The 24453-nt window shown below is 40.8% G+C and overlaps 2 protein-coding genes across 3 annotated transcripts in view; one reads left to right on the top strand and one right to left on the bottom strand.

Annotated features, from left to right (window-relative positions):
- SMIM14 (small integral membrane protein 14) overlaps nt 1–1906 on the bottom strand; it is a 53150-nt gene extending 51244 nt beyond the window's left edge. The window contains exons 1-3 of the mRNA XM_040556070.1: nt 1725–1906; nt 1153–1234; nt 956–1036 (exon numbers count right to left, since the gene is read on the bottom strand). Coding sequence (XP_040412004.1) covers nt 956–1036; nt 1153–1234; nt 1725–1906 — 345 coding nt within the window. The remainder of the gene's footprint in view (nt 1–955; nt 1037–1152; nt 1235–1724) is intronic.
- UBE2K (ubiquitin conjugating enzyme E2 K) overlaps nt 1802–24453 on the top strand; it is a 38111-nt gene continuing 15459 nt past the window's right edge. The window contains exons 1-4 of one of the 2 annotated variants that reach the window (XM_040556074.1): nt 1815–1958; nt 14881–15028; nt 17446–17539; nt 22735–22793. In XM_040556074.1, coding sequence (XP_040412008.1) covers nt 15008–15028; nt 17446–17539; nt 22735–22793 — 174 coding nt within the window. In that variant the 5' untranslated portion in view covers nt 1815–1958; nt 14881–15007. Of the gene's footprint in view, nt 1959–14880; nt 15029–17445; nt 17540–22734; nt 22794–24453 lie in introns of both variants that reach the window. The other variant, XM_040556073.1, reaches the window with a different exon arrangement.

Genomic DNA, 24453 nt, shown 5'->3' with positions numbered 1-24453 from the left:
TCTGACACTTGATACAGGTCATGTTTTCCACTCCATTCTGAGCAAAATCTGAATATTAGAAGCTCAGCTTTTTTACTACTATGAGCTGTCTGAAAAGACACGAGGCATTTAACCTGCAGATTTTATGTACTGCCCTTTTATTTTTTGTCCATAGGAGCTCAGCACACCATAAACCAAACTTTCATCCAAAAGCTCTGCGTAGCTTATTACCCGTACCTTACAGGTGAGAACCTAAGGCACAGAGAAGCCATGGCCTACGTCCTCAAAAGGAACTTAAGCACATCATCAAGACCTGTATGTCTAAATTATTCTGAAGATAAAGGCCCAAGATCACACTGGAAGTCATTAAAAAGAAATAAGGCCTACTGCAAAATTGTCCTTCTCAGAAAGATTCTGAAAAACCTCAGCTGAGAGACTGCATTGTATATTGTGTTAAAAACAAGCTTTGATCTGAAGAAGAGCTAATTTGGTGAACAGATGCACATGGTACAACACTGTAGCAGGAAAATGGGCTTTTTCCAGTCAAACAACTAGGGAAAAGTAAATACACATAGAAAAATAACAATATACATCTGTATTATAGCTGCCAGATTTTTTTTTAATCTGTTCAGCCCATACTTTCTTTAATGTGTATGTAATGGTCAAAATGCTATGTATACTAATGGAGATAAACAGATAGCACTTAAAGATGACAGCCAGACTAGAAGCAGACAATCCCAATTGGAAGCCACTACAATCTGTTCTAAGAGAATGGAAATTGACTTTGTTGAGACAAACGTCTATGCTGTATATTGTCCTGCACTGTATAGAAAGAGCAGGCACTACAGAATCTTTCTATAGACCTCAGTGTCTTGAAAGGCCTCTAGCTCCTGAATAAACAAGTTGTAAATGCAATCTCACATTCCCTTCTGAAAATCTATCTACACTGCTCGGTACCATACCATATTTTGCGCACCTTAGACCGGCAGGGATGGTTACTGGTATCCTGTTCCTGTTTTCCAGACAGAGCAACATCTGTGGCTTGCAGCATTTGGTTCTGCAATAAAATATAACAGTCCATTAGACAGGACCGACATGTTCACCTTTTAATCTGCTTTTAAAATCTTGTAGCAGAATCCATAAAAAGAGTTACTTGTGCTGCCTCCCCATTACCTGCTCCGGGGCCTGCTGTGGCCCATGGGTTTCCCCCGTGCTGTGTGAGGAGACATCAGCGCACCCAAAGCGAGGAGCTGGGCTGGGAGAGAGACATGATGGGTACTGTGCCTTTTTCAAGTGAGAATTATTTTTTTTAATTTATTTTTATGGGGAAAAAATAGATGGGAGCTGTTGTATGGACAGGTCAAACAGATTCTCAAGGCATGGGATGAGCCCCCTCTGCTGGGTTTTGCTCGGGGACTGGACCAGGAGGCTTGGCAGCCAGGTGTTTGCTCGGGGACACCTCAGGCCGCTCCCAGCCACCTTGTCCCCCCGGGGGCCGCTGCTTTTCGCCTCAGGGCCCCCCTTCCCCGCACCGCCGGGGAGGCCCCGATGCCTGCGGCGGGCGGGCTCCTCGCTGCCCAGCCCGCTCCGTGACAGGGCGAGCGGCAGGCAGCCGCCTCCCGGGGCGCACCCTCAGGACTTGCGGGGAGGGAAGCGACAGCAGCCTCCCCTCGGCGGAGGAACCCCCCGGGTGGCGTCCGGGCCCTCGACGCCCCCCGGTGCGGGCTGGGCTCGGCTCCGCTCACCCGGCGGCCCCTCCTGAGCGGCGGCGGCGGCGGAGCCGGGCTCCGCAGCGCGCATGCTCGGCGCCGCCGCCATTTTGGTGGGGCCGGGAGTTATCCAGCGGGAGCGGCGGCGGCGGCGGAGCTCGCTGGGCCCGGCTCGGTGGCGGCGGTGGAGGGGTGCCCGCTGCGGAGATGGCCAACATCGCGGTGCAGAGGATCAAGCGGGAGTTCAAGGAGGTGCTGAAGAGCGAGGAGGTCAGAGCCTCTCCCCGTTGTCCCCCCCCCCCCCCCCCCCCCCCTTACGGACCGCCGCCACCCTCCTCCTCCTCCTCCTCCTCCTCCCCCGGCTGCGGGGGGGAGGCGGCGGCGGCGGCGGCCCCGCCGGTCCCCCCCGGCCCCACCTCCTCCTCCCCGCCGCCGGGGGTGGGCCCGGCCCGCGGCCCCAGGGAGGGGAAGGGCGAGGCCCGGGGAGACGGCACCCGCCGGGCCCTTCCCCCCCGGGGGCGGAGGGGGGGGAACGGGAACGTGTGGGGAAAGCCCCCGGTGAGGGGCGGCCGCTGCTGGGCCTGCCCCGCCGCCCCCGGCCCTCGCCCCCGCAGCCGAGGCCCTGCCCGCCGGGGAGAGGCGGCTCGGGGTGGGCCGGGGGGTGCTGGGGCTGGGGCAGGGGCAGGGGGAGGTAACACCTCACAGCCCCCTCCAGCTCGCCCCGCAGGGCTGAGGCCGAGCAGCGTGTCTTTTACATTATCCTTTTGCATTTCTTGCAGGTAAATCCCCCTTTACGTAGGGTGCTTCAATGCAGAACTTCCATTACCCCAGTGTAGGTTCTCACCTTCAGGTGGATGGATTTTAAAACCTCACTCGTTTCTGTCTTGCTACCTAGCCTTCCTGTCTTGCTCAGCAGAATGTCTCTGGAATGGTGTGTACCTGAGGGGTGTGCGGTGGTCGGTAAGATAAGCTGGCTGCTTTCAGGGGGCATCAGAGAAGTTTTGGAGCTGTTTGGGGCCGTACACGGCAGCTCTTGCAGTGTTGCATCAGTACAGCTTCTGCTGTGTCTGGGGCTGAGTTGGTGAACGTCAGCCAGATAGGATTTAATAGTTGTGTCGTCATTGTCATCCTACTTGGGATGATGTTGCAGGTTAGATGCTTGTGAAATGTTAATGTGAGCCTGTAACTCCTACTGATGGTGTTTTAGAAATCTGGACACATTCACAGAGGACAAGCCGAGAGGATATGTTTCTGAAGATAGTGATGGTTTAAGGAAAACATGTTTAGCGCCTTGTTTTACAGCTGCTTTTAGAGCCCAGGTTGTTGGCACCAAGTTCTTGCACACTGACTACAGGATTCTCTGTAAGCTAAGAGAAATTTCTAGGTGGGTATCTTCATACCAAAGCTACAACGACTAGACCTGGTACCCCATATAACAGCTCATATTGTGGGAACAAAGACGACTTTATTTGAAAGTGCTGTATAACAGCTTTAAGATGCCTTCCCTTTGCTTGATGCAGGGAAAACAAACAAACAAAAACCATTCTCCAGTTCAGGGGGGGGAAGGGGAATCCGTGCCAAATTTTCTTACTCGAGAGGTTGGATCCAGTGAAGCACGTTTTTTCTCCATTCCTGTTTCAGTCTATGCAGTGACGAACTCAGCATAGAAGACTGGAAATAAAGACCATTTCGTAGTATTATTTAAACCGAGCAAAACTTCCCACAAATAAGACCCCAGTAATAAGTTATGAAATAAATTATGAAATTTTAGAATTAAAACACGAGAGTTTGATATTTCCCTGCCACTAGCAAGCCACATGTGAGTGTTATATTGGTATAGTAGTGGATATATAGAATTGCTGGTTACAGGATATATACTGCCTGTATCTTGGATATGGAATTTGGGCATTCATCGATGCTTAAAAGTTTAGACAACAGAATTTTATTGTGAATGTTTGTACATTCAAAGGCAATCAAACTGTGGTGTCAGTAGTACCACTAAGCATGAAAATACATGGAATGAGATAATGAATAGGGAGGTATAACTAAGTATACAAATCAAAGAGGAAAACAAATGTTTTCTTCTGCATAATTTGTGTATTAAGAGGAGTCTTAAACCTTTCTCCTTTAAAAAAAATCACAAATGGTGGTGCTAAATTTGTCATTTAGAAGTTCAAGCTTCTCTATGAAGGCAAAGTGGCTCACATTATCTACTCTCAAATTATTCTTGATTTGATGCTTTGAGCTACACCTGAACATGAAGAGCAGCCCCTCTGTTTCTTTGCAGATGCAGTAAGAGCACAAATGCCCAGGGGGAGGGGGTGGGCACACTTGGAAAGAATACAGAGGGAGTTTGCTCTCTGTCTTCCAGCACTCATCTGGGGACTGAAATAGGGTGGTAGAACCAGAAATCTTTAAAAAGGAGAAGCTGGATGGTAATTATTTGTTCTGCGATTGAAGTGTGTATTGGAAGCACCAAATTTCACTTCTAAATATCGGTGCAGAAGGAGTTTTGAAAAGTGTGTTTATCCTTGCTGTAGATAAGGTGTACTATTTATATGAATGAATACGCTTAGTGCTCTCTGTTTTTGTGATATAAATGGTATTTCTGGGAAATCATTAAAACAATTTTTAGACTTGTCTTAGTCTCTGGTGTACAGGTAAGAGAAGGGATATTTTGGGGAGGGGTGACAGCATTTAACATCTTTACATGCTAGAGCAGCAGAAGCATTTTTTTTCTGCTTGCTTTGTTTTTTCTAATTTTATTATAAGTTCTCAGGCCTTAAGTTAAGGAATGGGATATTGTGCATTTAGCAGAGATCCTTGTAGCTTTGCATCTTTTAAAATATTTGAATTAAGTAGGTAAAGCTAACAATTTCTTTGTCAGGAGTGCTCCATACACTTTTGCGTGTAGAAAAAGTTTTAAAATTCTAATGTAGGTGAGGTGCTGAATCTTTAACAAAGATGAAGCTGTTAGTCTAGGTAGTAACTTGACAAGTTAAATGTGATAATTTACTGTACTATGCTTATATTAAAACTTAAGTAAGCAGTACGTTAATTCACACAATACTTCAAATCCTAGCCTAGGCAAGGCATCAGTTGCTCAACTTTCTCTTTTCTTGTTCTGACATTTCATTAATTTATCTCGTTGGTTTCATGGGTTAGGCTAAATGAAACTGAAGTAGCAAAACATAAACGTATGAGGCTGCAGCATGATGGAGAAACCAAAAATCGCTGGAGGGAGAGTAGCCCAGTTTTTTTTTCATCTTCCTTTTTGATAAGCAGATGATGGCTTTGGTGGACGTTAGTACTATTTCAGAATGAAGTTACTGGAATGCTGCAGTGGGTAGCCAAACTCTTACCTTCTTTCTGTTTATAAGCAGCTGTCTTAAGAGAGGAAGAACCTGGCACTTAATTACTAGAAACACTGAAAAATCTTGTGGTCATTTAAAGACTGACGCTGAGAAGTGGTAGTAGTTCATTGGGCATGTTAATGTGAATTTTTTTCATATTTTAATGGGCATCACGTGTTGTGCTTTAAAGGAATGGTATTATGCTAACAATGAAGGGTTCAAACTTCTTTTTCATGTAGAAATGTAAGGAGTTCTCTGGTCATCTGTAAGTCAAAGGCTACTCTAGGTAACAGAACCACTACTCTGGTACTGAAGGTAGCACTCTGGTAAACACAGCTTCCTTCTAGCAAGGAGAGAGTTGTTGGTGTCTCTACCACAAAATGTTCCTCTCGTGTGTATCAGAAGGCAGGGGCTTATCTGCATGGGAAGTAAACCCAGATAGGGCTGAGAATAAATTAAACTCAACAGCAGTTACGGAATATGAATATCTGCACGAGCAGATACGTGAAGGAGCAGTTAAAATTTGTAACTAACTGGAATCCAAAATAGTTTTCACGTGGAAACAGTGGCTTGAGGGCAAAAAATTTAGTGACCCACTTCCTTCTTGGAGATGCAGTATCTGTTCTGGAGTCTGCTACCTGTTCGTGCCCTACAGGAGAAAGGGAGAAGGGAAAGGTAGCAATAGCGTGCCATGCCGTGCCCCTTCCTAGGCCTGGAGGGAGAGCTCTCGCGAGTAGCTCTGGTGTTTGCTCTTAGCTGGTGATCCTGTCAGTTCTTGAGGTGCTAAATGGCATCGGTGAAACTTTCTTGCTATTTGGAAAAGCCATGAGCTGGGGCTTGAAAAAACTTCATTACTTTGTTCGTATATAAGCAGTTTTAGGCGCTAGAAAGCGACTTCACTAAAATGGAGGCTTTTACTAGTAAATGTGCTTTTTACTAGTAATTGTGCTTCGGTGTCATTAGAAAGGCCTGGTGGAAAGTGTGGATTTTTTTCCCTTCCTATTTGTTATGTAGAACCAATGCAGATATAAAGGAATGAAATGCCTTCTGTTATGGCTTTGAATCAACAACAGTGTTTAAACAATGTCAATTTTCTGCTCATCTACGTGTCTAAGCTTTGATTCATAAGAATGGTCTGTGGAGGTCAGTCAAGGTTTAGTGAACGCAGCTGGTCTGTCTGTGAGTAGAGCTAGAGCAGGCCTAGTTAATGTAAAAAAAATGTTTAACAATGAGAACTTTTAAACCAAAGTCATTGTGTTGGTACCAATGTCTGTTCAGCATCTCAGAAAACTTGCGTGTTACCAAATAGGGCAGGAGGGAGGCATCAACGCACTGGAGCACAGTCTGCTGTGCAGAGGAACCCATGAGCTGAACCTTGTGGAGTCAAACAGTTAAGTACCAAGCCCTGCATCTGGGAGGAGATGGCACCATGCATCAGTAGGTACAGACTGGGGACTGACGAGGCAAAGCAGGTTAGCAGGAAAAGACCTCTGTGCCCTAGTGGACATCAAGCTGAACACGTTTCAGCTGTGCCCTTACGGCAAAGAAGGCCAACTGCATACTGGGTTGCGTTAGTGAGAGGGTTGAGGGAGGTGGTTCCTCGCTTTTAACCTGCACTTGTGAGACCATATCTGGAGTACTGTGTCCAATTCCAGGTTTTCCTGTATAGGAAGGACATTGATTTATTGGAGTGCACCCAGCAGAACACCATAAGGAGGATTAGAGGGCTGGAACATGTGAGGAGAGTTTGAGAGAAGTGGTTAAAAGGACGTCTTCCTGCCCTCCACAAATACCTGCCTCTGGAGAAGAATCAGACTAATTTCAGGAGTGCGCAGGGACAGGATGAGAAGCAACAGACAAAAAAAAGCTGGAGCATGATAAATTCTGACTGGACACTGAAAAAAATTTACCATGACAGTAGCCAAACATTGAACCAGACTGGCCAGAGAGGCTGTGAAATCTCTATCCTTGGAGATACTCAAAACTCAATTAGTCAAATTCTGTATCTCATGCTGCTCTTGTTGGACCCACTTTGAGCAGGAGGCGTGGGACTAGATACCCTACAAATACCTCTTCCTATATGCTTCTATGTCGCTAGTATAATGTCTACAGTCTTCTTTAATTATTGGTGTTTTTTTCCTGTTTGTGGAAGAAAGTAACACAGAGGCTACAACTGTGTCACCACACCTGGCAAAACATTTTCCCTGAAAACAAACTGAAGAACTCTTAAGTAGAGTTTTTGTCTACAGAAGTTTCCACTATTGTAAGGCAATAATGAATCTACTTCGTCTTCAAATTAGAAGTTTTTTTTTTCTGGTGGATTCAAAGCTGTCATGGTTTTTAGGTTGAATGAGTCTTGGGTTGGAATCATGAAGGAGGAAGGGATGTGAGATTCATAATGCTTCTTTAAGCTGCGTTTCTCTGAAATGTGAGGATCTTAACTTTAAAATAGCTGTCATGGTGTCCTTTGTATGTTGCTGGAAGGAACTGTCTACTCTGTATTTCGAACTCGGACTGTGATTATAGGCAAGACAAGGTTTAGAGCTGTTTCTTATAATCAGAGGTTACCTAAAAGGATACTGAAATGCCATTACTGTGCACCTTTGGTTTTCTTATTCCACTGTGGTGTGTTTGGTTAGGTCTTCCAGTTTGTACTAGAAAATCGTAGAATCATCTAGTTTGGAAAAGACCTGCAAGATGAAGTCCAACCATCAGACTGAGCTGTCAAGTCCTCTCAGTAAACCATGTCCTTTAGACAGAGTAACTCGGAACGGATCTGTGCATCTCTGCCTTTGAAGGAGCCGGTCCATAAGTCACCTTTTCTTGGTAGCTAAGGAGTAGTTTGCTCAAAACAAAATGCATTGACTAGGGTGTTTTAAGGAAAGTGCTTACTATTCTCACTTCTAAGGTGATCTTTCTGAACTATTGGTTTACGTATATTTTTATACCTGTCGTACAACTGTGCTTTTAAAATAAGTATGATGTAGTTACTAATTAATGCTAGCATTATGAAAAACACTATGTAAATTTATGATTCAGAATACTTAATGCATACTAGTGATCATTTGACCAGACCAGTGAGTTGGCCAAGCATTGGTAATGGGAATATTTGTGCAGGGAAGGCAAGATCTACTGCTTGTGCCTGTGTTCAGTTAATGGCATTTTTCTTGTTAATATGTATCCAGCTGAGTCCAGGTTTCTAGTGAACGGTCTATATTGGTTGGCAGAATCCCAAAGACACTGGGAGTTAATGGAAAGCAGGAAAAACTTGGTTTCCATTGAAGTCAGGCTCATTTGGTTGCCTCTTGTAATCTCTTAAAAACCTGAGGAAAGACAGCGGGTCATTGGTTACGGGACTGGGTTAGTCAGTTTAGGATTAGGGGTTAGGCTGCAGCTGCCAGATGGTACCTTCGGAGCACAACTCTGTGTGGGCCTAAGGACAGCAGAAACTAGCCCGTCCTTTAACCTTCCCAGTCTCCCATTCATTCTTCTGCGCTTGTTTTCAGGCGTTTGGCTTTAATAGGAAAGAAGTGTACGAGTTCGAAGGTTAGTTCACTTTACTCAGTCTGAAACTTAAAGAAATTTAATATTTTATCATAGTAAGTTTGTATAACTACAAAACTGCAAGAAAATAATGGTTTACGCTCCAATCTCGAGTTGTCTAATAGTCTTTCAGTTGCATTAAACTTGTTGAATTAGTGCAATACTTAGTGTAGTTCTTAAGTTACTTACCTGTTAAGTGGTTTCTAGCTTGTTTTCATGATCTAACAAGGATTGTTGTCACTGCTTCATTTTTACACTAGTAAAAATGAATTACACTATTACAATTACACTATCGATGGTATTAAATCGAGAAAATGCTTTTGGTTAAACTTTATAGTTAATACACAGGCTTTCTGTATCTGACAGACTAGGTAAAACCTTGCAATTTAGATGAAGAAAATAAGCAATTTAGTTCTTTTATCACAAAGACTGAATTTTGAGAAATGGTATTCTCTAGGGCACTCTAGGGACGTAGTCCACCTTTGCACTACTAACTTAAGCTTTTCCCCTTCATATGATATTCATATGATACCCATATCATATGAAGAACTATGAGTCTTAATACTTGCAACATTTGAATTGGGAGCACCTCAATCTGCTTGTCGGAAGTATATCAAAAAGTGGTTATCCACATAATAAACAAAGTACCTCTGTGAGCAGCAAAAGTAACCTTGTTTGAGGACTGGATCTGTGTCTGTTACTGTGTTTTAACAGGATTGTATTAAGCCTGTGGATTGTTCCTCTAGTCATCGGTGTCCACACAGGAGAGAGATGTTGTGAATATCTCTGACTATAGAAGAAGCTTCATTCAGTCCTTCTACTTCTGACACCAGAAAACTCAGTCGCGCTGCATAACTCCAGTTTGGCTATGCCCATGTCTGAGACAGCTGAGCTCACGCTGTACATCGTTCTTCTGTTGGAAGGGTGATAGGGACTATCATGCCTACTTCTGTCTGTTGTCACGAGACACGTAGGAAACTAATTTCTATCTGTTATTTCATCATCTTTCTTCATTACTAGCCAGTAAGACCAATAGTTCATTGGGGAAAAAAAATGACTAATGATTGTGTAATTCTAGTTGCTTTGGAAAATTGAGGTTTAAGGTAACATGCCTTCAGATTCCGAAATGGGTTTGTGCAGTGATTTATGGGGAGAAAACAAACAAATGGATTTTATTTAGGTAAGCATTGTAGTTCAAGTCAAATCAAGACCCAGAACGAGAGACACAAATGTATTATTTTTAGCTGGAAATGAACTGTGAGAAAGTACTTTTAAACACATCCCAATACGGCAAAAACTTAAGTAGTGGAGGCTATTATGAAATAAAGTAGCGTATACAAGTGGAAATCACAGTAGCTGTGTTATATTTACTTCCTTTCTGGAAACTCTTGGAGCCTTCATGGCATTTGAGTAAGCCCTTTCACTTTGGAATAAGGGTGTCCATATGGGACGCTAGCACGGAAAAACTGTTCAGAGCTATTTCCACGTCTTCAGGCTCTGGGACTGAGTGCATTGGCATAATCGATTTAAAATGAGCTGAATCCTGTGATTCCTTTGTATGTAGAATTAGTAGCAACCTAAGCAGGGCAGACTTAGAGAACTGACTGCAGAATCTGCCTCAAATGGTGTTGTGTGTTTGTAGAGTGACTAATTCAGAGTGTGATTCAAACTGTTTATTAACGCATACTTTTAACTGTAGGGTTTTTCAGTTGTTAAAACCAGAACTGTGCGTGAAAAATGAAGGACGTGCATCTTGCATTCCTACAAAATTGCTTGTTCCTTTAGGCTTTCCTGAACTGGAGGTCAGTATCTCAGGGGCACTCACGTTAGGTTCAGGTTCCACTGCTGTAACTCCTGCCATGATTAATGCTTCGAGGTACTGTAAATATCATGCGTGGTTAAACATAGACATAGCCTATGTCTGTGTGAGGGTCCTTACACCAGTACAAGAGTGCAAGTATGCTGCTGTATACACAGCTTGCGTGGTGTGGTTAAGCTGGTGAAGCTGTGCCATCCCTGAGAGTGAGACAAGCAATGATTGTGTAACTGCTCCTGGAGCTTATGCTGGCATAGCTGTGTCAGTTACACCTCTGCGTGCCCGTGACTGACACAGCTATTTTGTCAGAAATAGTTTAGATAGACACTAGAGATGAAGTTTCAGAATTCTTTTTAAGCTGTCCGAAGGCAGTGCCAAGAAGTGGTGTCACGTTCCTCTTGCAGCCTGGTCTCCTCTTCCTGCTTTAATGCTCCTTCTCGTTGCAGTTCGTGGTGAATGAAATAAAGGGGTTGGGTTATAATGAAGGAACCTTCTTGATCAGATAGCTGTAACCCAGGTGACTGCTGTGCAGATGTGTGAACGCCTGCACAAAATCTTACCCCTTCTTTACGCTATTTCCAGCAGGACCTTGGCAGCTGGTTGACGCTGTCCTGATTTTGGTAGGGTGATGTTGTAACAGCTGAACATTAGCAAGAATGGCATTTAGATACCTTAAAGTTTTGCTAAAATTTGGTGTTATGCTAGGTCTAGCTCTTGCAAAATGAAGATGTTTAATACTGATGATTTGTGTCCTTACAGAAAAAAATCCCCCAAGTACTGTTCTTGTACGTAAATACTGGTAATAACACAGAATTTTAAAGTTGATACGGGTTTAGTCTCTTGTTAAAACACTTCATTAAAGAAAAATTTTAGAGATGCATTTAACTTAAAACCGTGATAAATATGAAAACTTTAGTATGAGTCTATTGCCAATACTACAGAAATATTCCACAGTATTCATATTTGTATCTCCTTAGATATATTTGTAATGAGTTACATATTAGTATATTGATGAATGGACAGAATTCTTTGCTATTAGTATACAAAACTAACTTAATTTTTCTAAAACATGCATAACAAGAAAACAAGTGAAACACAGTGAGGTGGGATAGAATGTGAAATGTGAAGGAACTTCGAGACTGATAATAGCACCAGGGTTTTGTAAGAAAATGCATTTCTTTTTGTTGACATTTTCTTGTCTAGGAAAATTGCTCTTTAATGTGTTTTAGACAGACTTGCTTCCTTTCTTTTCCTTGCCCCGATCCTATGAGCATTGCTCTATGCCTTTAAGGTCAGCAGGAGCTCTTCCTGAGAATGCAAATGTGATCTACGGATCTCAACTGATTGTGCAGTGCAGATAACTCATAGCCATGACTGTCACAATTATGTGACACTTCTGCTTCTCTTAACAATAACAAGCTTCAGGTGTTTTAGGGCTCTGGAGATGTACTTCATTCCAGCTTTTAAGCTGGAGTGAGTCTAAAGAAATACTTCCAAGGTATTGAACTGTTGCTTCTTGCTTTGGTAGTTCTTTAGAGTTGGTGATGGGTAAAAAAGAAATGTTTTTGCATGAAGCTCAATGTTTCTGAAGTAGTGCCTTGCACTTTGGTTTGCTTTCTAGTAAGGTGATGCATTCTGCCTTTCTGCTATTTTCCCATTTCTCGCCTAAGGGTGAGCTAACTGGTTGTGATGTGCTTACCCTGAGCTGCTCTGGGAGAGCAAAGGGTAAAGAAGATCAAGCCTTGGTTTGCAAAGGAGGAAAGCCAGGGAGGTGAAAAGGGAGGCTGGTGAGTTGACTTCTTAGCAGCCTTAGAGGTGAGCATTTGAATTTTCAATTCAAAAAATCTGGCATATGGGAGAAGAGTCTCAGCTGAATCACTGGGCTGTAAGTTGAGAGAGCTAATGCTATTGTTTAAAAAAAAAAAAAAAAGCGTAAGGAAATAACTTGGCAACTATGACAAAATTAATTTGAATACCGATGCCTTGTAAACTTGTGGGTAACAGGATAAGAATGAACTTGTTTTCATTTTTTGAAGTTATTACTGTTAACAATGCCTAGTGGAGAATTTGAACTGTTACATTTGTATAGAGCAAACTCTATGCAGGAATCAAAGGTCTAATGTTAAGGTAATGTCATGGTGAGAGTAAGTAGAGCTGGTTGGTTCTAGTATAACCCCACGCAAAATTTCTTAGCTGTATGCCATCATCCTCCGTTACTAAGCTTGTATTTTGTAGCTATGACTGACGTGGAGATATCTGGGGGGGGGTTGTTTGCTTGTTTTTGTGGTGTGTTAAATAATATTTTATATGTGGGAAAGAAATGTTCAGAACAACAGTGCAGTTTTTATCATCTTGCATTAACGTGTTCCTGTGTTGTTGATATGTTACCGTTTTGTCTTCGCTCTTTTTTTGCTTTTAATCTTTTGTGAAGGAAACTTTCAGATTTTTGAGTGGAAGTGTTCAACTAATGAAGAGGATAGTTGGCCATGAATAACATACAAATAAAAGGTGGAAAAAAGGCAGATTGGAGAAGAGAGGAGATGGCATGGAAGGCTCGGGAGAAAGGACTGATTAAGTTCGGAAAGCAGACAGCCCTCTGAGGGACTCCTTGTTAATGCTTGTAGATCTTGGTGAATACAAAGAACAGGGCTCTTCTCTGCTGAGAGGAATGTTAGAAGGTACAGAGCTGCTCTTCAAAAGCGGTTGAATAGATTAGCGAAGACAGTACTGAGAAGTCTTCCCGTGGCAGAATTTACTCTTCAAGGTTTCTGCTGGAATGGATTGTGTGTCCTGTACAAGGAAGGTATTTGGATAATAAGACTCTACAGTGTAATTCTTCTGCATTTTTTTAAGAGCAGGCAGGCAAAGACATGTCAAAGTGTTAGAAATCAAATGCTGCTATGATAAGTGTGATTTAATGCCCAATCTTTGGGAGATGTTTGCAGAATGACTCCTCAGGAGTGATTGATGTTTTGAGTTTCCTTTTAGAGAGAACGCTTTTGTAATGGCTAGAAGTTTACATGAATCTTCCCCGACTTTTCTCCCTCACTCCATCCTTGGGTTTAATCGCCACACAGGCGGGATAGAATTGGGTAAACGTGACTATAGCAATGCATACGGAAAGTCTCACCAGCTAGGGTGGTCTGAAAGGAGAAGCTTCTCAACTAGAGCACTAGCGTGAAGCAGGGGAAGCATTTAAAGAAGGAGGAAAAAAAAAAAGAGGCTATTTCTCGTCTGACTGGAATATAAAGGGAAAAAAATTGAGGAAATGGCACCATGCATTGCATACGTTGCTTTAACTCTCGTTTTTCTTATTTATTGTCAGTCTAGATCAAAGTCATTTTCAAATGCGATGGTGGGAAGTTCTGCTGGTACAGCACTGGGCTTGTAGGTTCCTAGAAGAAGATTTTGGTGTGGATGGAGCATTTTCATCTTGGCAAGAAATACTAGTGGGAATTGGGTTGTTACAGAACTTAACTGCTCTGGACTACGGAAATAAATGCTGCGAGTGATGGCATGGCTCAGATACTTCAGGAATTGTTAGCCCAGGGATTTAGTCACCAAATTGCTACTGAATCAACAGGAGGTGGTGCTGTTTTGGACTTGGCATGGCAGAGCAATAAGGTCTTGGTAGGAGAATTGCTTCTGGAAAACCAGCTCGTGTGATCACAGGTTGGTTCATAAATTGTGCAGCTGTGGTGGTGGTGGTATCGGAGGCATGTTTTTGGAGCACTGAACAGAATGCTGCTGGTGGTAGCTTTCTGGAGACAGCTGTGATGATGGTGCTGGAGGCCAGGGATTTATTTTGTTGGAGCTGCTAAAATGAAGTAATTTTATCCTATGTGATCCTCATTAAGGGGAAATATTGTAGGAAAACACTCCAGATTTAATTGGCTGAATAATCACTTCAGTACAGTTTAATATTAGTTATTACTCGAGGGATGTACAAAACAGCAAGAATTGGCAAGATCAAGCTGAGTTGCACCTTGAAAAGTCTCCTGGAATAGTAGGGAATTGCGTTTCTGTTTACATAGCTGAAGAAACATTGGTTATATGGGGGGCAAGGCAGAACCTAAGCACGATCCCCAAACTACATTGCTCCGTACGCTGCGGTGGTGTAATGCAGCCCGCTGTTCTTCAAGGCTGTGCACCAGGGAGCAGCCACAGCTATCACAGTAAGCTCACCATCTCATGGAGGGGTCCGGGCTCGCCGGCTGGGAAGAATGGATGACAGGGTTAGCGTTGGGTTGCTCTTTTCTACCACGTGCCTCAGTCAAGAGGGGCTGGTTGTGGGAAAGTGGCTGGTGTGGTGCTAATTGGGATGGAAGATGAAGGTGGGTAGCCAAGCTGCTATGTCAGTGTGCAAGGTCTTAAAGAAAACACTGAAAAAAAGTGAAAATATTAAGTAGAAAATTAAGTAGTAGCATGGGTTGACTGTAGACTGTGTCACTGACATTCACCCCTTTTGCTCTTGCTTCAGTCCACAAGATGCATAATTGTGGGTTTACTTGCAAAGAACAAGAAGTCCTGCTGTAAACTTGGAGCTTACCAGTTGCAGCTGACAACAGCTTAGCAGTTGACAGCCGGAGAAACCAGCGAATGTTAGAATGATTGCGGGACCTGAGCAAGTAGCTTTAGTGACCTGTTAACTAACTAGTGGTTATCTAAACCAACGTGCTTTCCTGGGAAGTAGGGACAGCACCTCTGATGGCACAGTGCAGGCACTGAAGAGGAGGTAACTGTTCCAGGAAGGCTTACTAGGACTCGCACGCTTGATCTGAGCCTTGTGCCATGCTGCCATGGAAGAAGGCAAACGGGCTTCCAGGGTGTACTGGCTGTGATGTGTTTTCAGGGAGCGTAACAAAGTGCGCACTGCACTGGTTCTGAAACTTCATCTGAATTCCTCTACACAGGGCTAGTTAGGTGCTAGGGGACATAAAATGGAGGAATTGAAAGAAAACAATTGTTGTGGAGAAATTAATTTCAGCTTGCTTACAGCAAAATGAAGGCTGAAAAAGGAAATTGTTATAAATATAACAAGAGAGGAGTAAATATTAGAGGTAATGAAACTTGTTTCAGTTGGGAAAGAATGCTGTCACAGGAATGGGTGGGTGTTAATAGATTGTAATTTTGCCTAAATCTGTTTTTGAGGAAGCTTTTAGCAGTTGTGAGTTTGTGCAGTGACCTGCCAATTAAAATAGCGATGGAGTTAAAAAAAACAAAGGGGGGGGGAAGCTTGAAAAGCTTGCAAGAGGTATGGGTTACCTGCAATTGATTTGGGGTTCAGCGTCTGTGGCAGTGCCTGGCTTTCTGAGGGCAGTTTCCCCTTCTGCTGCTCAGTATTATGGAGACAAAGCTTGGAAAGGGTCCTTGAAAGAAAACTGTTTCAGTTGATCTCTGGTCAGGCAATTTCTGTGAACAGTAGCAGAAAAGAGAGCCAATCTGAAAACTTAAAATGAAGGACTATGTTTCATCAGTTCTATTAATAGCATCCTTCTCTTCTCTGGTGTCTTAGCTAAGGTCATGCAAGATGACACGAGAACTGATGCTGAGTTTAAAATTAAAAAAACCTAAGTTTAAACAAGTAATTTAAATTAAAAAAAAAAACTGTATAAGTTTAAACAAGTAAAACACCCATTGCTAAATACTGCCTTTCCATTTTGGAGGTGCATGGTGCGTTCTTGATTTGTATTGTGGTTGACTCTTGTTTTTTGAAGTGTGCTTTTGCTTGTCCTCAACTATGCAATTGCAGGTGCTTCCTCCTTCATGTGGGTTAAGGGGTTTTCACCCAAGTTTAAAAGCAAATGTGTGTCACTAGAGATGTAAAAGCTCTCAAATCATTGTTGCATTAACTTGTTGGAACTTGCATTTGGTATCGTTTACGTGGTGAAACGGTTACTTAGTTTGATTTTAAAAAATGATCTTTTATAACTGTGAGCAACTGTGGTCTGAAAGGCACGCTTTTTTGGTGGGGGAGACTGGATCTCTAGCATGTTTATGGAAAGGAAATAGGTTAGAGATAATGTCATAGCTGTTCCTCAGTGAATTCTGCACCCGTAACAGCTTACATCACTGGCAGGTCTAAGAACCAGCTGATGGCAACCATCAGCTTCATGTTGTAACGGCCTGGGAAGATGGTACAAAGGCTTTGAAGAAAATAACATTCAATTCAGGAAATCCCTGATGTATTCAGTGAGCATGGTATATAGGATTATACAGAACAAACCTCTAAAAACAAAAAACTTCATAGTGTCTCTTTCTAAAAAGAAATTTTGCTTCACAGTGTCCAAAAAAAAAAGTTACTGCCTGAAGGATCTGTATGAATTTCATTAATGTTGCTCTCTGGATTTGGAAGGCAAATTCAGTGGAATGTATAGCTCTGGCTACACACTTCTGAAAAAACATATGTTTTCCAGAAACTACTTTTCAGTATCAAAATCCAGTGTTTTTATTTTGTAGGCAAGTTGGTATGGGGTGTGAAAATGCTGAGGAGGTGACAATGAAATTCAAGTGTATAAATAAAACAGTACCTTACTTCTAACTGTTAAAGACAAACATTATCTTAAACAAGGCTACAATATTCTGTTTAGTTCATGATATTGTTCAAAAATAGTGAGCACTCCATTTGGGGAAGTCTTCCTGTATCCCAGTGAAAGTGACAGATACGTCTATTATTAATTTCATAGCTCTAAACGAGAAAAGAGGCAATATGTGATTAAGTCAATGTAGTTTTAGAATAATTTAGAATTCATAGCTAATTTGACAGATTGCAACGCCTTTTTAAAATGTAACCAATGAAAATAACTGTAGATATTGCTGGGTTGTTTTGCTTATTTTAGTGATAGCACAAATGATACTGAATTTTCTAATGACTCACAAACTGTCTTTTAATGGAGGAAAACTCCCAACTGAAAGATAGCCATCCACTTCAGGTTACTGAATTAAAAAATAAAAATGATTCTGAAATTTAAAGTATCTTATTTTGGGGGAAATCTGTATGTCAAATGCTTACTTATGACCCTTTGTTTCTCTGTTTATTTTTAAGACGAGCAAAAATCAAATTAAAGTAGACCTTGTAGATGAGAATTTTACAGAATTAAGAGGAGAAATAGCAGGACCTCCGGACACACCATATGAAGGCAAGTAATGTTTTTGTGTATGCAGTCATTGTGCACTTCATGTGTCGTGAGATGCTTTGTTTGTAAATTAATTTACAGCATTAAAATGTAGAGCTATGTGTTTTAAAATCTGGTTAGTTTTTTAAATATGAACTGAAACATTTCTTCAAGCTTAAAGTTTAACTTCTCTGTTGCCTGAAGATGCATCTGTTCTACAGCAGGACAGACTGTCCAATATCCAAGGTTAGTTTACAGATATAAGCTGTGCAGTATGACTGGTGCAACGCTGACTTTGTTTACAGTTTTAACAGTTTTAGATGTCTTAGCATCAAGAAACTAAGTTTCACAGTCTAATGTAACTATACATTTGTTTCTGTGGTGGTCATTCAAAAATCTGTTGTGTTATCCTGTCTGAGAGAGAGATGCCATCGCAAGTGAAATCTGGGATTAATCTCAGGCATCCGTGGGTCCCAGTACTTAATTTATACTGGAGTGGGAGACTCTGTTGTAGAACTTCATCTACAGCTGTCTTCAAAAATTACCTTACTGACTTTCTAGTTTGTTAAAAACTGATATCAGTAGTCATGCATCTCTATCTCTTCAGTCTAAAAAAAAGGAAGGTGATTTAATACGTATTTAAAAGAAAAAACTTAAACTGATCAGGTATGTGCTCTTAGCTTTTGAGATAGCAATTTACTCAATAGCGCTTATAAATGCGGATGTTACGTTTGTGTGTAATACCTATGGAGTTGGCAGATACCTTTCATTAAAGTTCCTTGATGATAAATGATAATGGCTTTTAAAAGATTTATTTACTTTTGAATGGTATTTTATCCAAATTTCCCCTGCCCATCTACTTCAGTTTGAATTTTTAGCTAAACTTTCCTTGAGATATTTTTGTTTACTGAATGTCGGAGACATTGTTTTGATGAAGATTAAAACAATTTTCCAAGTTTTCAGTTACTCTAGTTGCTCTGTGCCTCGAAGCTAAGATTGAGATTTGAATATTGCCTAGGGATCAGACACAGGCTGTTTGTCACTGGTCTAAAAGATAAATTGTAATCAGTTGGGGAAAGTATCTGAAAATTGTTGTCGGTATAGGTGTACATGCACTCAAAAGCCTTAGTGGCTGCTGCTGAAAATCCTCTTGTCACAGCTTCACTGAGAAGGACTCCCCTTGGGATCGCATCCACAGCAGCACGGGACTGAGAGCAGGGTCTCCCAACACTTCTGCATGCTGGGACCCAGCAAAGGACAAGGAAACAACCTAATAAAGGCTGAAGCTGGAGAATATTGGGCGGGGTAGAAGGTGTTGGAGGCTGAGGAGAAAGGAAATGAGTCTGGGAGGAGAGAGTAGAAAAGTGGAGGTGTCTGTAATGTAGGGATGCTCCCCTCCAGAACTTGAGTCCCCTGTGCTGCAAACAAGTAATGATGCTTCCCTTCTCCTATATCTCCATAGCCTCAGCCCGTCAGTCACTAGGGTTTAGTTGACAATGTCTGGAAAGAAGATAATTTGTTCTGATTATAACATGTGCTTTCAATTTAGAAGGAGAATTACGCTGTGGACCTAAAATATGTGGTCCTTCTGGTAAACCCACTTGGAAGTGAATCCTTGTGCTTCGTGGAGTAGTTCTCTTGAAAATAAAGTTGGTCTTGTAAAACCAAATCTTATTTACAGATGTTAAGATTACAAAACGAAGTAATTGGGTACTACGACTAGGATACATCTGAATTGTAGGGTTTTTTTTGGTTTTGTTTTCCTCATAGTTCATACTCCTTGGGTGAATAGGTATATGATGGCTTGCCATTTTTTTCCCCTCCAGGCCAGCATTACCTTGGTTTATAAAATGGGCCTTTTTTGGAGAATGTGTTGAGGGTTATTGGAATGAAAGATATATTCATGTGTCACAAAACTAAAAAACTAGCGGCTCATGAAGAGAGTAAAAAAAGGTTTTAATGCCTGTCTGCAGAACTGGATTCTTAGCCCAGGTAATGCAGCTAGACCAAAATCTCAAAAACTGGGCACTGTGTTCATGTGTTCAGCGTATCCTAATGAAAACCAGCAATACATGTTTAGTGATGAATTTGTTGATGTGAAATGCATGCAGGCATACTTGCATGCATACATACATACTCTTATGTTTAATGATGAGGATGAAAGGATATAGTAGACACCCCTTTTTGTGGGGAGTGGGAGAGAATTGCTAAATATACTGATTGTGGCAGGGGTACCATGGAAAACAAGGTGACTCTATACTTCAATCTGCAAGGCATATGCCCCAAAGGGCAACGTTAGTTTCTGTCAACCCAAATCCCAGTGTTTCCTGACATTTGTGTACTTTACTTTGGAATGTTAATATTTCTGTAATGTTGTAATTACATAAGGGAATAAATGCATAAAACCAAGGGCTTGCCAGTGTGTGTAGTTTACATTTTATGACTAAAGCAGTAATGCATGCTGCATAATTACTAGATGATTTCCTGTCGTCTGTGGTCTGAATGACACAACAAGTACTTTATGGAAAAAAGCTAGCACAGCCATTCATGTCAGACAATTCCCTGATACAGGAGGGAGTTCTAGGGCTGTTGTGAAGTGAAAGAACAATAATATTTATCACTGACCACAACTGATGGGGTATCTGAAAACAAACTGCAGCTACAGAGTTCTTTTACAGGCCATGCTGGGGCATTGGCCTAAGTATGACTGAGAGGCAGAGTGCAATCTATTTTTGACAAATTTACAGCTTTTATTTTTCTGTAAGTGTTGTCAACTGATACTGATCAATTTTCAGAGTGTTGCAATACAACTATAATTCAAATGCTGTTGCATTCCATGTTAAAACACCTGTTTGGAGAGAGGACCTTTAAAAGTCTACGTTAATAGCTGCTGAAAGGCTATGTTAATAGCTGCTGTGTTTTACTGGAATTCAAGAGCTTTTTGATAATCAAATTTTTAAACACTCTGTAACCAAGGTATTAATTTCAAACCGAGTTTGCATGTGAACCGCAGTAATTGTGGAATTTATAGTAGGATGTTTCTTCAAGGAAAATTATTAAAACTCACTCTAATTCTATTGTGAGATGTCCTTTCCAGTAGGAGTACAGAAGGAATGTTCTTCATTAGTGGCTAATTTGATCTCAAGTATTAAATTTTAGAAAAAGTTATACAAATGCACGCTCGCTTTTTCTTTAAAAATAAAAAATCAGAAATACCAGGATACGGAAGTTAGTATGCTGTTCGCTTACATATTAAAATTAGTATTGAGGAAATGAAATTGATTGTCCAGATTTGTTCAGTTTGTTTGGTCTTCAAGCCCATATATTTAACTGTAAACTTCAATGCACAGCAACACTTTATGAATAATATTGCCAACTCATTGCTCCTTGCAGTTTTTAAAATCTTCTGGAGTTGTATGTTCCAGCTGGAAAATTTTGGCAGCCAAATAGTCTATTATGAAGAAGGCTGTAATAGACTGTCTTTTACAGGCAAATTTTAACAGCAAGCAAAAGAAATGATAATATCCAAGGCTAGGCATTATATTGCATTACAGAATGGCATGGCAGTAAAATCATAACAGGGATTGATGAATTTCTGTAATCCAGCAGCGGTGTAATTGGTCTGTTTCTTGGGGAAAAATTGCTGCTGAATAGTACTTTGATTCAAACAAAAGAAAAAGCAACCTTAAGGTTTGTTGTTGTAAATATTAAGAGTCTACAAATATTTCGCCTGTGCTGTCTTGTAAGTGAAGACAAGCAATCAATGTAGAAATTAACTACGATAATTTTGAACTTATTGGCCTTTATTCTGTTGTATGCTTTTCTAAATCTTTTGGAGTTACCCTCGAATCAAGTGAGGAAGAAACACTTGTAGTAGGCAGTGTAAAATATCAAACTCACACTAAGCAGTTTCAAGTGTACTGCATTTAGACTTAATTATATTTTAAAAGTGAGAGATGTTAGTACCTTTCAATATGTATTTTGGCAGAGATTAAAAAGGTGCCATAGGCTTTACCTGTTCAGAGTGTTTTTTTCCTGCATGTGGACCTCATTACCTCTATTAAGACTACTTGAACTGTTTTTGTGTAGAGGTGTTGCAGAGTAAATCACTCTTGAAATCCTAAAGGAAAACAATTGTAAATACTTTAATTCACCAAAACTTATGAATTGTAACAAAGTATGTTTAAGAATAGAAGGAGTTTCTTTCAGAACAAGCAGAGGTAGAATGGGGAAAAAATAGCAAGTGAGGAGCAATGCTTTCAGTTTCTATAAAAACTAAACCAACGTCTAAATTGGTGTATCTGTTTTGTTATAGTCTGTGCTTTTCATCGTTAAACTGCTGCCTGGCAAATAATCTTGAGTGAGTAGGCAGAGAGAGTTTGAGATTGATCCAGAAGACAGAAGTATTGATAGAAAGCTTGAATGTTAACAAGACTGTAATTGAAATAGACATAGGTAATGATATAGTAACAGGGAGAGGAAAAAAAAAGTGTTTAGAGAAGGGCAGTAGAAGATTCTATCCTCAAAGCTCATGCTATTCGTTATTACATGCTCTTAATTCTACAAGCTATGTTAATAGTGCTAGTATGTAAAAGTGCAGAATTGGAATGTAGTTACCATCTTCAAATAGTAACATTAGAACATACTTTAAGTAGGATTGGAACTTTCTTTCTTCCAAAGTATGGTAACTTTTCTTAGATGGCATCGTTGAACATTCTGAGGTCTGGAAAGCCTAAAGTGAAATAAAATTAATTTCAACTGTGTAATTTGGAGGGGGAAAAAATCAACCTTGTTAGTAGGTATGAGGCATCAGGAAAGAGTCAAAATGATGTTTCATATTTACCCTGTCCACTTCTGTGGCTTTTCATTTCATTTCGTGTTTGTCTTGGAAATATTGTTTTGTATTTTGGTATATTTTACTTAAATAGAATGTGCAAATTATAATTTTGGAAATAAGTAACTATAGGTGAATGTACACATTCAGTATACCTAAGAAATCTAGATTCTGATTTGCATAAGCCAATATGACTTTATTAGATTTTGTTTATATTCGTTTATTTATAAAGTATGTGAAATCTGGAAGTATCTTCTAAGTAATACTTTTGAGTAAATTTCATTACTTAAAAACCTCTGCATTTAGAAACATGGGCTTTGCTGACATAAGGCTAAGCTTGATTAATACTCTGGTTTAATGTCTAATTTGTTTTTGTCTTTTGAAGGTGGAAGATATCAACTAGAGATAAAAATTCCAGAAACATATCCATTTAATCCTCCTAAGGTAATATAAACATTTTGATAAAATAGTTTGTCTAACAAGTTGTTTTTGAGTATTCTTATTTATTTGTCTGTGTGTATCTTTGTAGTACTTACCTTCCATTCCTCTACCCTGGGGGCTGTCTTTTCTAGGTAGAAATCATGCAGGATGTATAACTGTTCAGTCAGATGTATAACTATTCAGTCAGAAATACACTGATTATTCTTCAGAGCGCAAGCTGGTAAATTCTGGGCAGCAGTTTACTGAGCCTCCTGTAATTTCTTTTTGGCAAGATACAGCTTTCAGATAGTTTTACTTGATGTAGAGAGTATTGGTTTCTGCCAGCCACACCTCAGAATCACTGACGAAACGCTGTATTAGATAGTTGTTTGTTCTTTTAACTCCTCGGACTTCATAAGCTATATTTGGTAAAGTCTTGGGTTTAACCTGCCAAATTTCTAGAAATAATTAAATGCGGCTAGACATACAGTTGTTACATGACCTGAAGGACCAATAGAAATAGTATGATCTTATTGCAGCCCTGTGGAAGGAATACATAAAATAAGTGCACAAGGATGAGAGATGTGAAAAATGTTTAAATTTACTTGTATGTTTCTGGAACTTAGTGCCCTTCCAATTTTACCACATCTTTCTTGTGTTTTTCTGGCATTTTCAGTTTGTCTTTGCTTCCATCTTGACTAGATCAGAATAGTGTTCTTCCCCAGCTGTGTGCAGCTGCGGTTTTATATTCCTGTATCGTTGTTTAGTCCCTTCTTCAGGGGCTTATGATGAGTCAGCAGACTCCTGAGTGATCTTACAGCTGTCTTATAGCTTCTTGATTGGCTTTCTGGTTAAGTCTGAAAGATTTCTTTGATTTAAGGATGTGTCCTACGTCCTGATTTTTTTTCACTCTAGTGTAACACTGAGAAGGAACTAGGGGAGGGGAGGAGGGGAGAGGTGTCAGTAGCTCTTAGCTCTTGTCCTTTGAGTGACTTCCTTGAGTCAGGAGTGAAAGACACAGTTCTTCTTACTGAAATGTCCGTTGGTTTCAGTTCTTTCATCTGCATGTGTTCTGGTGGGAGCTAAAATAAGGAAGGCTGAAACTGGCCATAGACCCTGAAAGATGGGTCTATGGACCGTGGTTTAATTGCTGCTTTAGGGCTTGGTGCTCATTGCCAAGGCTTATGGATAGCTGTTAGAAACTCAGTGCACTGTAGCGTAGTACTGCTTTTTCTGGAGTAGGAACTTTGTGAATTGGAGGCCTTTTTGCTTGCGTCTAGCCCTGCCTTTCATCTGAAAGATTTCTTTATCTTGTTCAGAATGTGGTTTGACAGCCATTGTTAACCTGCATTCACTGTGAGAAAATACCCAGAATTTACATGGTGGGTTTTGTTTTGTTTTGTGGTGTTTTTTTTATTTACAGAGTTGAGGTAGTCAATAAGAGGCTCAGCAGACATGATCTCTCAGTTTCTGTCCTGGAAAGCAGAACTGTATCACCTCACCTATTTATATACCATTTTGTGTATTTGATTTTATCATAGCCCTGTATGTACAGTATTTTGCAGCAGTACTTGACAAACAATGTGTTCTCCATGCTTCACTTGCTTACAGATCAGGGGCAAAAGATGAAGGAAAAGCTGTGCCATTCGTAAAATGTTTGACGAGGATCGGGGATTAGGAGATG

The sequence above is a fragment of the Cygnus olor genome, chromosome 4 (assembly GCF_009769625.2).
Source record: "Cygnus olor isolate bCygOlo1 chromosome 4, bCygOlo1.pri.v2, whole genome shotgun sequence".
In the NCBI taxonomy this organism is placed as follows: domain Eukaryota; kingdom Metazoa; phylum Chordata; class Aves; order Anseriformes; family Anatidae; genus Cygnus; species Cygnus olor.
Note: the sequence above shows the minus strand (reverse complement) of the source record. Positions and strands in the feature narration are given on the sequence as shown.